The following is a 12,882-nucleotide window of genomic DNA, read 5'->3' on the forward strand; positions in this document are numbered from 1 at the left end:
GTGTGAGATGGATTGGTGGTGTTGTGGCATGGGTGGGTGGCGGTTTGCGATGGATTGGTGGTGTTGTGACATGGGTGGGTGGCGGTGTGAGATGGGTGGGTGGCGGTGTGACATTGGTGGGTGGCGGTGTGATATGGGTGGGTGGCGGTGTGACATGGGTGGGTGGCGGTGTGACATTGGTGGGTGGCGGTGTGATATGGGTGGGTGGCGGTGTGACATTGGTGGGTGGCGGTGTGAGATGGGTGGGTGGCGGTGTGACATTGGTGGGTGGCGGTGTGACATGGGTGGGTGGCGGTGTGACATGGGTGGGTGGCGGTGTGACATGGGTGGGTGGCGGTGTGATATGGGTAGGTGGTAGTGTCGTGTGTAGGAGACCAACATACGTTTCATGTCTGCTGCTCAGAAGCCCCTCTACGACATCCCAATCTGTTTCCACGTCCTTGGCACGCAGAGGTGCGTTAGTAGCTGCTGGCATCGAGTGAAGTAAGTGCCCTCTTCACTAACCGTCCGTGAGATACTCTTTCGAAGTGCCGCCGGCGGAGTTGGGGTTGGCGAGGAGGCCTCTCAATAGGCCACGGGCTTGTTTTTCACCCTCGTATTGTTAAATTGTGTGCTGTGTTGTGTTGTTATCTCACGCTGCTTTGTATGGTTGCATGTCGTGACGCGTTGTGTGTCATGTGGTGTTGTGCACTTATGCGGGTTGTGCCATGCCATAGTCCATCATGTTGTGTTCTGCATTTCATGGTGTGCTATTGCACGCATCTTGAGTGAGAGCTGAATGTTGCCTCCACTTTCAGGAATATTCAGTGTGAGGGCAGTCAGAGACCTCTCAGTGGGTGAGGGCACGTGCATTCAGCGCGTGCATTCGGGCCTGTCAGGCGGGTGGGCACTGTGACTACTGTGAGCAGAGGGGGGGCTTACTGCATCCGGGTCAGGGGCCAGGGCTGTCCAGAAAGACTCCAGAGAGACTCCAGGGCGTGCAGGGGGGCACGGCTCGTCTGCCCCAGGTGAGAGGGGGTCAGAGTCAGTATCAGGTGGGTGGGGCAGCGAAGGGAGGTAAAGAGCTCTGTAGCGCCGCCGAGGAGGGACTGGAGGGTAGAACAAGGAGCTTTAGATTCACCCCTGTCTTCTAAATCCAGTAACACGACCACGAGGGCGCGGCCCGACGCCCCAGCCCCACCACCGTGACCAGCAGTAAACAGCTCGCCCCCTCGCGTGGGCACGCGGCTGTGGTCGGTGGTGCCAGCAGAGGGGCGCCAGGGCCGTGGGTGGGGCATCGAAGAGGCCTCTTTTGTGCAGATGAACAAACACAAACTGGCACCAGAGGGGGGCGGGGGCGTGCACCAGCGCCCCCCACCAAAGAGGGCGTCCGTGCTGGGCGCAGAGTGTAAACAGCGGTGTATTTAGGGAACACAGGGGGTGCTGTGCGCTGGTGACAGTGCCAGGGGGCGTGCGAGGGGCACTGGCCCCAGCAGGGACAGCAGAGGTCCGAGCATAGCTGGACCGGGCCCCAGGTTTAGGCTTGGGGGCTTTAACCTTCCTGCCCCACTGTTTGTCCAGCCCCAGGCCACGTGCCCAGAATACCCCACCTGCCCCCAAGGGTGTTTACAACAAACGAGCTGCTCGTCCAGGTGTTTACAACAGCTGTCCTGTCCCCCAACATACGGAGCCCGACACGTACCATTTGTGAAAAAAAAAATTCTCAACACCATGACCATGTCACTACTAGGATATTGTTAGCCCAAAAACGATATGGCGGGACCGAACACAGGCCTCTCCCTTTACAAAGGCGGTATCTGGAACATATGGCCGGGAGAGGCCGTCTCGTTCCCGCCAAGGCACTCCGTCCTCAACTAAACGCAAGGATTTGCATATTTTTTTATAGCGCTTCATACTTGCAGATATTCCCTGTCTAGCCTCTCAACCATTGGGGGGTGAAACATCAAGGCCCAGGGACATAAAGTGATTTTACCAGAATTACAAAATGTTGTCAAATAGTGATGCACGTTCAACGTTCAGGCTGCCTGCTTAGTGCTTTCACGATCAACTGTTCGTAACTAGGCTACATCGGCAAGTTATGAACTTCGATGTGTGCACGGAGAGTAGAGTCAAGGTGGCAGTGAGGAAACTCTGTTGAACTGAGATGGAGAAGAAATGTGTATTTCTTTTTCATAAATCTTCTTTAATTCAGTCCACTCCATAGTGCCGATATCGGCACCTCCCCCCCTTAGCAATATTTAGTTGCGCTGCGCAAAATAAACAGTCCACACAAGTTTTGTTGGAAAAACAGTTTTCTGTAGGTTTACTACATACAGGGAGAATGCCAACATGGTGGGTTAACTTACGGGTGATCCAAGGGTAGACAGCGGTGACTCACCTAAGCTGCCCTGATGAGCTCTGATGAGCCAAACTGCACCGTGGCCAACCCAATCGGTGCTACCATTTTTGTGGGGTTCTCCCCCTTACATACCATGGAGCCCTAGTCCACAACTTTTACTCACACCTTTTTAGGGGTGGAGCGTAGCCAGCCAAGGCCCCGGTAGCTCAGGCTTACAAGAGCCCGAAGGACTAGAAGGGCGTCGTCGATTTCATCCAGGGTCCTGCCGTAAAGACTCCTGGGATTTTAGCATAATGCGCACCTCTTGTGCTCCTGAAAGGGTCCCCCTCGTACCAATCAGCCTCCGGATTGCCCTGTAACTCCGACTGAAACACAAATGAATACAATAATACATTCAGTTCGTTATCCAGCCCACCCACCGGCACGCAGGGTAAGCGGATTGGAGGGTAACAGCGTGTCCAGCGGGGAACAAAGAGGGTAGCCAGTGGGTGGGGGCAGGTAAAAGTACCTGGTCCTAGCCCACTGCACACCGGAAATGACGCCACTGAGGTGCCGGACTTAGGGGGGACTCCCAGAGTGTGGGAAGGTGCCTAATGCAGCACTAAGGGGGCCGCCCTCTTACAGGGCCCACTGCGTGCGCCGCGGTCAGCCGCATTTTGTTAACCTGGCCGTGTACAGAAAAGTTAAATATGGTATTATTAAAAAGATTGTTACTGGCAGCTTTGTACCGTAAAGGTTCCAACTTGCCACCTGAACCCATCCATGACGCTCAAAGTGCCTGCATTCGTTTGTTTAGATTTTGAAGATTTGCACTCACAGCTCACTGACTAGCTCACAAGCACTCTTGCACACTCTCCTATTCAATAGTGCCCACGCCATATTCGCTTACCCACTAGCTACCCACTTACACATTCACTCTTAACGGGCACGTCTTGGGCTCAGATTCACTAGTATTCACACAGCACAGTGATGCTTGGAAATCCGCAGCGGTGCAGTGTGCAAACAGGAATCACACAATGCAGTTCTAGAGATAGTAGGAGGCGTGCAGGTGGTGTCTTGGGAGTGCTTGTACTAAAATGCTCATTCTTGACCAACGCAAACTGTTGAGCTGTGGCACAAATTCATTCTATAATACACATTCAGGGGCTCATTTACAAGCCCTGTTTGCCTCTGGAACATCACTTTTCGTGCTGTTCTGGTGGTGCACAGGGCATTGCCATATCTACAATGGCGCGTAAAGCCACCCTGACTGTTAATGGCATTGTAGATATGGAGTGAGGCAACGCAGCAAAAGTCAAAGCCTTGCCTCACACTACAATGGGGAGGCGTGCCATGGGCGTTACGCTGGGTGTTGCCATGTAACAGCAATGGCATTTGGCACATTCCCTGGGAATGTGTCAAAAGCCCTTCCTGCACAAAAACAATAATCCCTATAATGCAGACACCCTTGCACCAAGGTGCAAGGGCGACTGCGTTGGCACATGGCGGCCAATTGGGCACCAGCGCAAGTAAAGAGGACAGGAATCTGATAGATATGGTGCATTCCTGCCCTTTTCTGTTGCCGTAGGGCAATGTAGCAGGAAGGTTTGCAGCGCTGCCCTACAGCAAAATATTGTAAATGAGGCCCTCAATGCGAGGACCACCTTCCAAGTGTATACCTGGTTAAATGCGTAGTGCTGCAATAATGACACACGTTACACCAAGAAATATCCCAAAATATTCTGCTTACACTTGTGTGTGCCTGCTTTTATTTGGTGGTAGGATTTCAGGTAAAGCCAGGCCACACAATTTTAGTAGATCTGGCTTTGTGTGAAAACCTTGCATGTGTGCTCTGTTTCTGCCCTGTTACAGCCCCTTTGTATAGATTATAGTGGGCCGACACGCTGCAGTGCCACTGAGGTAACATCAACTTATCAGAGCAAATTATATTTTGCATTGGATAGTTGACAACACCACCTTTTGCTACGTTGTTGCATGGCTGTTAGAGTTGCACGACTGCTGTGCTACATATCAGTAAATCTGTGATTTGTTGAATTGTATATGTTTGTATTAACTTCTTTGCTGTTAGTTAACCTCAAGATGATTGATATTCAGGGAGCAGAATGGACTATATGAGCATTATATAAGTGGCTTAACGTTGTATTCATACTGTACGTCAATGGGGAAGTGGAAAGGCTGCGGAAAGCAAGTGCTCTTTTTAAGATAAGTTGGTTTTGAGCTAAAATATTTGAAAGAGATGGTTTAACTTATGTATTCAAGAGTCTAGAATATCTAAAAGAGAAGATTGTAACTTATGGATTCCAGAGTCTAAAATATTTAAAAGAGAAGGTGTAACTTATCGATTCTGGAGTCTAAAATATTCACAATCGACAGTTGTAACTTATGGGTTCCAGAGTCTAAAATATTTTAAAAAAGAAGGTTGTAAGTTATGGATTCCACAATGCACACTATCACATGGCTTACAGTGGGAAGCTCTAATAGAGATGTGAAAAATCAATGTTTTTTCAACTATCTGTTTTCTCAATACCTATCACTTGTGAGTTTATCAATTATTTGGCTGATAGAATGTTTTTCAGGTACAGTGATAAAAGTTCATCTTCACCCCGTGGGATGGTTCATTCCCTCATAGCCTTCCTTGCTTTCTCACCTGGAACCCGTCCCTGGTCTAGTTTTGAATTGTCCACAATTATAAGATGTTGTTTCCCTCTCTGTTAATTAACAAGTTGGTGTGCATTTTGATAACATGGTGCTTCCCCTAAACACCTGGTATTATTAGGGATTTTGGTTTGAAGAGAATGATATTACTGCTTGTACTGAGACTATGTCTAGGGACTGCTCCTACTTACTGACCCCTTGTTATCTTTTCTTTAGAACATTCTGCTGCAGCAAAGACAGGCGGCTGCTTCCCTGCAAGGGCCCTGGCAACGCTTGAGAGTGGCATGAAGATCCCCATCGCGGAGCTGAAGCCTGGTCATCGTGTGCTGTGCATGGATGAGGCCGGCCGCAGATCCTACAGTGATTTCTTGACCTTCCTGGATAGAGACTCTGCAGCAGTGAAAGAGTTCTATGTGGTGGAAACAAGGGACCCGCCACGCAGACTAGCTCTTACCGCTGCCCATTTGCTCTTTGTTGCAGATAACTTCACTGTGCCACTTACAGACTTCAGTACAGTTTTTGCCAGCCACGTGCGGCCTGGACAGTACATCCTTACAGAGGGGGTACTTGGGCTGCAGCCAGCTAGGGTGGTTTCTGTCACCACCCAGACTGACTCAGGTGCTTTTGCACCCCTCACCAGCCATGGCACATTGCTGGTAGACGATGTAGTGGTGTCCTGCTTTGCTGTGGTCCAAAAGCATAAGCTGGCACAGCTAGCCTTCTGGCCACTGCGGCTTTACCACAGCGTGGGGAGGTTAGAGACACAGCCAGAGGGCATGCACTGGTACTCGCGACTTCTTTACCGGCTTGGCAAGCTTTTGCTCATGAAGGAACAATTCCACCCTCTTGGAATGCCCTCTACAAAGAGCTGAGCACAGAGGAGGGCCAGGGAAGGAAAAAGGAAAAGGCGAGAGGAGACTAGCCTGCTAGGCAGCACCAGCACACGAGATGTTGGCATGGGGCAAAGCAGCACGGAGATCTTTGGAGGCCGTGACTAGAGTGGGCAGCTGAGACATACACTGTCTCCCCACTTCTATGCTCCCCAGTAGCCCTGCTCAGCTTGGAGGCCTGGAACAGAGACACACTGCAGGCTGGCTCTTATTTGCAATTGTCAAAAAGAATTGTCCTGTTCATGAGTCGGAAACATGGGGAAGGCCTCTAAATTACAATCAGCGGAGAAAAACTGTGTGAGCGAGCTCTACAATGTTGGCTGGAGACCAGAAAGTGGGTTGCACTCATCTCATTCTTAGAGCCCTTCTATGAAAGCAGAGCTGCAATAGCCTGGTCCATCTCTGCCCACAAGACCAGACACTGCTGCTGATGTTCAGAGCGCATTAGGAGTCTCCTAAGGCCTGCTTGAATCGTGCAACCTCCCGTATGGGAAGAAGGGGCTCCTCCTCGAAGGATAGACTTATTTCCTAGCCTTTAACCAGGGATGGCTGGATTGGGGCGGGGTGGCAGGAGGAGGTAACTTACGGGAGGCAAAGCCTGCTAAGACCAAAATGCTTTATTGGAGGTCTTCTACCAGATTTTCAATGGAATGATTGTTTAATGAAAACTTTAATATATAACAAGAAATAGTATAACCGGGAAGGTAGTACCGACCCATCTAGATTGTCCTTTCTTGCTTTCAGCCAAAACATGAATACCTCCTAGTCTCCAGTGACTTGTTTGCTTTTACACTTCTTTACCTCTACATCTACCATGTAAACCCTTTTAATATTCTATTTTTGAGGCGCACCTTCAATAGTCTCGCTGGAAAATAATTCCAAACATCTTTTCCATGAAGGACTCCTGGATGTTACTCCTGAAACTCCCAGCAATACACTTGACTCCTTGATTTAGCTAAATCCCTAATTTGAGTGCTTCCTGTTGATGAGCTCATGTCTTGGGTTTGATTATTGGTTGTGGAAGTTAAAAGCATTTCCACACAGAATTTTCTAATAGAGTCACTGGAGTCTATGGGAAATTGGAATATCATTGTGTAATAAATCTGCAAGTCTCCCCTGTTTACATCTGGGCTCTCTGTGTGGAACGCTAAAGAGAGTCTATGCTGAATTGGACCTTAGACATTGTTGTCCTTAAAGTAGTCTCCAAGAGACAGTTACTGGAAGAAAATCGCTCACATCCATGATCGCAGAACGAAGACCCAAAGAGCTGATGGTTTGATCAAGATATTGTATTAGGTTTTATGTAGAATACACATGGACGTCATTTGGAGTTAGTCAAGGGTCGCAGATGTCACCTCAAACTTGTACCCTGCTACCCATGAAACTTCCTTTGTGAACCCTGGTTTGAGAGAGGGCATAATGTTTGCCTTCCCTAAGGTTATGGGTCCCAAAGGACGTGCCAAGAGTAGCAGGGAGCAAGCTAGAGGTCACATCTGCGACCCCTGACTACCTCCAAATTATGTCAATGCGAATACATCCATAGTTCTATGTAGGCCCTATTCAACATCAAATGCAGTAGAACATTCTAGAATGGAATTGTAGACGGGCCAATGAATGCCAAAGGTATATGTTTGTCGTTTTGGTAAGCTTTTCTCTTTAGAACAAAGAATGCCCACAGAAACACTCTTCGTTTTTTGAGTAGCAACTGCTTGTAAGGCCTTGCAGAAAAATGCCAAAGAGTAGAACAACCTTATAGCAAACTAATAAACAACTCCAATATGTGTCAGCCTGGAACATTCCAAACCAGATTTACATCTATATACACTGCAATAAGTTATTATTTTTACTGCTTGTTTTTGGTGTAGTATTTAATGTGATCTTGCTTTATTTTCCATCTCCTTTACACATATGGAAGCTCCTATAGCGCACACACTGATAATATATTCACCTTTAGGAGCTTCAACCTGTAGTGAAAAGAATTTTAGCAGCCTCTGAAAAATGGGAATCAATGGGTGCCTATGAAGTTCACATGTTTTTTTAGATTAGGGATCTGTAAACAGCTGCAGGTGTGATGGTCTGATCTCTGCATGTGATTAACACTTCATTGGAGGGTTCATACTCAGAGCAAGTGATTGTTGAGGCACATCAGACCATGGCAGTCAGACACAGCCTCCGTATTTTAGGATGTAGATTCTCAAATTTAGGAAAGGCAAAGCCCATGAGACAGTGGCGGATTCAAGGTATGACAGGATTTTGTAGGGAATATTAATTTTGAACTCATTTTACAAATCTTTTTTTCAATCCTGCATAACCAAATCTCTCATATGACCACACCCAAGGCTTGTGTTCTGCAACCGTCATCTCACCAGGTTTTTGGCGCGCTGTGCCACTGGGACATACTGAAAGAGAAAAGTTATGTATTGGGCTAGCACTTTTCTTTGATCATGCCCCATGTGTGCACGTTTTTGAGTCCTCTCACATTAACAACAGGAAACTCCTACGGTGTGTTTTGTGTGGATATTAGTTAGCTGTCAGTTTTCACACTACTATTTCATTTCTTGCAGGGAGGAGTATTTATAATGGGGGAAATTATCAATTTACAGGATCAGAGTGTGATGTAAACAATGAGTGTACCGCTACAGCTGTCTCAAGAAGGTATAAAGCACAGACAATAAATTAATACTATTACCTGCTTCAAAGATATTGCCCTGAAGGCTCCCCCCTTTCTCTGTCTGTCCAGTAGTAACTATTTCTAAAGATTGGCTGGTCTTCCACAGTGGTGGTAAGTTTAGATTACTACTGGCACTTGGTTGTTAGTTCACAGAGTCTCTGCAGTACACCCATCTCTGCACAGTGATGTGCTGGGAAGTGCACGGTGCCCACATGTTCCAGGGCATGAAATTCGAAGTCCAGAGGGCACTCAATGACACGATTTTGAATAATGAGTCAAATGGTTCTGAGGCGTTAATGCTGCTGCTACCAAAGCATAAAAATTGGTGCCAGTGGGACAAAATATTCACTCAAAAAATATTGAGCTAGCAAGTTAAATAGCAAAAACAGAGTGACCAAAATATAACTCAACAAAAATGCATTACAGCAGGACTTCCACATTGAAAGGTAGCGTCAGGTTGAAAGCATATATTGGACTTGAAACATACATTTCGAACTAGAACTAGAGTAATGGAGGTGCATGCATTAATAATTGTTTGAATGATTTATAGCCCGATTCTAAATGGCGGCCTCATGTGCTTTATTTAGGTTGAGTTGATTTTAGGTGTTATTAAACTCAGTGTTATTATATCAATATGTTGGTTAGTAGGTGCTTACTATAACATATATCAGAATTAAGTATAACTTTTAGACAATGACTTTAGGCAGTTTATGGGAGAAACTCAAGAAACAATGTAGAGAGGACAGCCAATCCTATGCTTTACAGAGCAGGTGGCGTGAGAAGCTCGCAGGTGGCACACCTGCTCTAGGACTTCTAGCCCGCCACCGAAGCTGGTCAGGGTGGCTTGCACCCTGGTCACCAATCCTAAAACTCTGCATGTCATGTGCTTGTTTCCACTGAGACGTGCGAGCCGTGGCTAGCAGTGTCTGCCGCAGAATCAACTTGTGGCTCCATACAGAAAAAAGGTGAGCACGGGAGGCCTTGAAGATCGCCCGCTGCATCTCACAGCTAGTTCGGTGGGCAGAGTCAGTCACACTGCACTCTCCAAGGCACCCATTACTCTTCTCTGTCAAATATAACATATAAAATACTGTTTGTACTTAATCCATTTGTCAATGAGACATCTGGAAAAGAATGTGAGTTGACAAAACACTTCTCTTAATGTGATCAACTCTCTGATTTCTAACTCACCTGCAATGGGAGTCATGTACTCCTGATAGTTACCTAAAACAAGGGTAGCTGCGAGTTTGGGGTAATTTAAGGCCGAAATCTTACACTGTCAATACAGTCATGGCAGATGGGTACAATCAAGAAGCAGAGTGAATGAAGAAACATCAGCTCGAGGTTTCGTTTCAACACATTTTCCAACATAGAAGAGAGTCGTAAATTCAATCTGATTTTCATTATTTAAGTGTTTGATTGCTCTCAATGATTGGCAGGAGGCTGCCTCCAGGGGTTTGGGGGTTTCATGCAGACCAGTATGGAGGAAGGAAAGATGGGGTATGTGGTGCACAGGAACTGTCTCAAAAATGTCTGGGCTTAGTTTTTTTTTCAAACGGGATATTGCTTCTTGCAAACATCCTTCAATAGGTAGTTAAGTTGTCCCCCAGAGCTAAGTTAGAGTCCTCCGATATTATCTTTTATCATATCGTTGATGAGCTGCACTAACCAGCATCTTCAGAGTGTCAAACAGGCAGGCCAGGGAATTTGAATTTAAAATTGATCACAAATTTTCAGAAGCGAGCACTTGAAATCTGGGATTGACCTGCAAATAATCACTTACAGTTCTGGTCCCTGAATATTCAGAACTACTCCCCCATGCTTGTTTTAATTGTTGTTAATTAAATGGTCTGCAGGAGAGGCCAGACTTGGTGGAAGGACCTTATTCAAAAAATGCAGAGAGAGATCTTCTGTAAATAAGATGCACAACTTACGTGTGGGTCTGCTGCACACCAGTGATGGCGGTGAGTGTGGAGAGAACATGAGGCAAGGTGGTGGGCTACCCACAGCACTGTGGGGGCTTGCCTCACCTACATGACATCAAAAGCTAAATCCATTTTTAAAAAGCTACCCAGTGAACCTGGGCGGCTAAACTTAAAATCAGGAGCATCCAGGCCACCAAACTACTTGGGAGATTGTGTTTTGAGGCGGAGCTTGATCTGAGGTGGAAAAGGTGTTTGGCATTTAAGGGTTGGTTGTATGTAGATGTGGACGTTAGGCAGCAAGGTTCTGGAACAGATAATGTTTTTTTGTTGTTGTTAATACTATACAGAAAAATTGAGTTACAATAGTCTAGTCATGGACAGCCAAACAAAGACAGAGTTTTTCAGAAAGAGAAAATTCCTCAGAAAATTAATAGCTGATAGAACAATTCTTTAAAAAAGTACAGAGTTGAAAAAGTAAGTTTAAGGAGGAATTAAAAATGTCTGCCAAATTTTAGGCTGCCATGGAATCTCAGACACCAAGTGTACTCACCCTCCCATGGCATTGCATCCGAAGGGTTTAGTCACTGGTGTTATCATCCCCAACTTGGAGACAAGTCTATGAGCCTGAATAGAAGCTGGTCAGTGTATTCCAACCCAGGCGTAAACCCCTGTTAATGCACTGGTCAGAATTACTAGTTGATTGTTATTTGCTAAATAGCTCACCCTTCATTACATTTTGGGAAGTCAAACCTGCCGAAATTTAACAGGGGAACACCATATGGTAATTACTGTGTCATGATGATTTTTGTGTTATGAACACCAAAATCCACATGTTATGCCCCATAAACTTGTACTAGGTGTTATTTATGGCACTCATTTCTCATTTGCAAAATAACACCTAAACTTGTAATCGGGGCATAGGGGTAATTAGAGTATACCTGAAGCCACTCACCTGGAAGACAGAAGCAGGTATAAATTAAAATGAGCAAGATTGTTTGACACTCACTTTGTCTTTGTTTTCTGTTTCCCCCGAGTTGTTGAACTACTCTGGGCTGTTTGTAGGTTTACTCACTTTTCATTCGCTGCATCCCTTAGATGACTCATTCTTGGGTCAATGACTCCTACTCCAAGTACTCAGCACTTCACAAACTAATATGTTTACATTTTCTAAAACAAAATCATTGCCTCCCCAGTCCTTAAGACATTCCAAGAAAGTGGTGTTTTAATATAAAAGAGGGCTGCAGTGTCGGTTTTAAACAAAAGACTTAAGACACTTGTACGTTGCTTGTGTGATCTGCAGCTTTCTGTATTAATGGGTTTAAGGTTGTTGTTCTAAAGAAGGTGCACTTTCATTCATCATTCCCAAGCACAGAAATCAAACAGCCCGTCTAAACCTGGAGGGGTTTAAATCTATGCTGAATACTGTTTGCCATGTTTGCCTGTAAAGCTAAAGATGGCTAGCAGAACTGGAAAAATAATAGTTCAAATAAGCATTTTATTTTTAAAATATATATGATGGAAGAAAATATTTCAGAAGTGCAATAGATATCTTTGAAGGCACAGGCACATTCATTCAGGGAAAAGCGCCACCTAGTGGCCGGTACAGGTATCACCTGTGGATCAGAAGCTGGTCCCTTCCATCCTCATTGCTTAGAGAAACATGCAGGCCTATTTTACTTTGATAAATGAGACAGTAAAAAGTTCCAGAAGTCCAGCACAGAAAGCTCTGGAGCGCTTTATAGAGGGATGGCCCTCTACAACAGATTTTCAAAGATGCATTAAAGACTTAATTATTACATCTGTGCAGGACACACACTCATATGCCATTTTCTCACACTGTCCTTTTGTCACTTGTTTGTCCAAGTGCCCTTTACTGAGATGCCTTTCTACATATTTATTTTTCTATTCTTTTCATGTAAAATAGATTTGGAAATGTTTGATGTCAATACAGAAATTCATTTTATATTATTAATATTAATATTATATTTGAATTGATAATTATGAAGCAAAGAAGATATTTTAAAAATATATAATTATTTAAAGATTTATTATATAAGTGTGAGTCTTTTGGGTATTGTCACAGAGGGGAAACTGGAAGTCCTCTTTGTACTGGTGATTCAAGCTCATGTCAAATGTCTCTTACAGGTTACAGGCCATTTCTGAAACCTCTAATAAAAACATGAACAACACTAGTTTTGGGTCTTTTATTATCTGTATAAATATTTGATCACAATTGTTCTCCCTATCACCTGTATATTTGCTTCTTTGCCCTTCTCTTTCACTCGCCTCTTCCAATTCCAGGACAAAAGGACAGTGGGCCGCAGCATATCTCCCTCAAGGGAAAGGACAGCAGGCAGCTACAAACCACCCTCAGGGATAAGGACAGTGGGCAGCAACATACAT

The 12,882-nt window shown here is 45.5% G+C and overlaps 1 protein-coding gene across 1 annotated transcript in view; it reads left to right on the forward strand.

Annotated features, from left to right (window-relative positions):
- The window catches only part of IHH (Indian hedgehog signaling molecule), a 208,902-nt gene extending 196,234 nt beyond the window's left edge, over positions 1–12,668 (forward strand). The window contains exon 3 of the mRNA XM_078679204.1: positions 5,210–12,668. Coding sequence (XP_078535330.1) covers positions 5,210–5,865 — 656 coding nt within the window. The 3' untranslated portion in view covers positions 5,866–12,668. The remainder of the gene's footprint in view (positions 1–5,209) is intronic.
- Positions 12,669–12,882: the final 214 nt, after the last annotated feature.

Source organism: Lissotriton helveticus, chromosome 3_1, assembly GCF_964261635.1.
Source record: "Lissotriton helveticus chromosome 3_1, aLisHel1.1, whole genome shotgun sequence".
Lineage (NCBI taxonomy): Eukaryota > Metazoa > Chordata > Amphibia > Caudata > Salamandridae > Lissotriton > Lissotriton helveticus.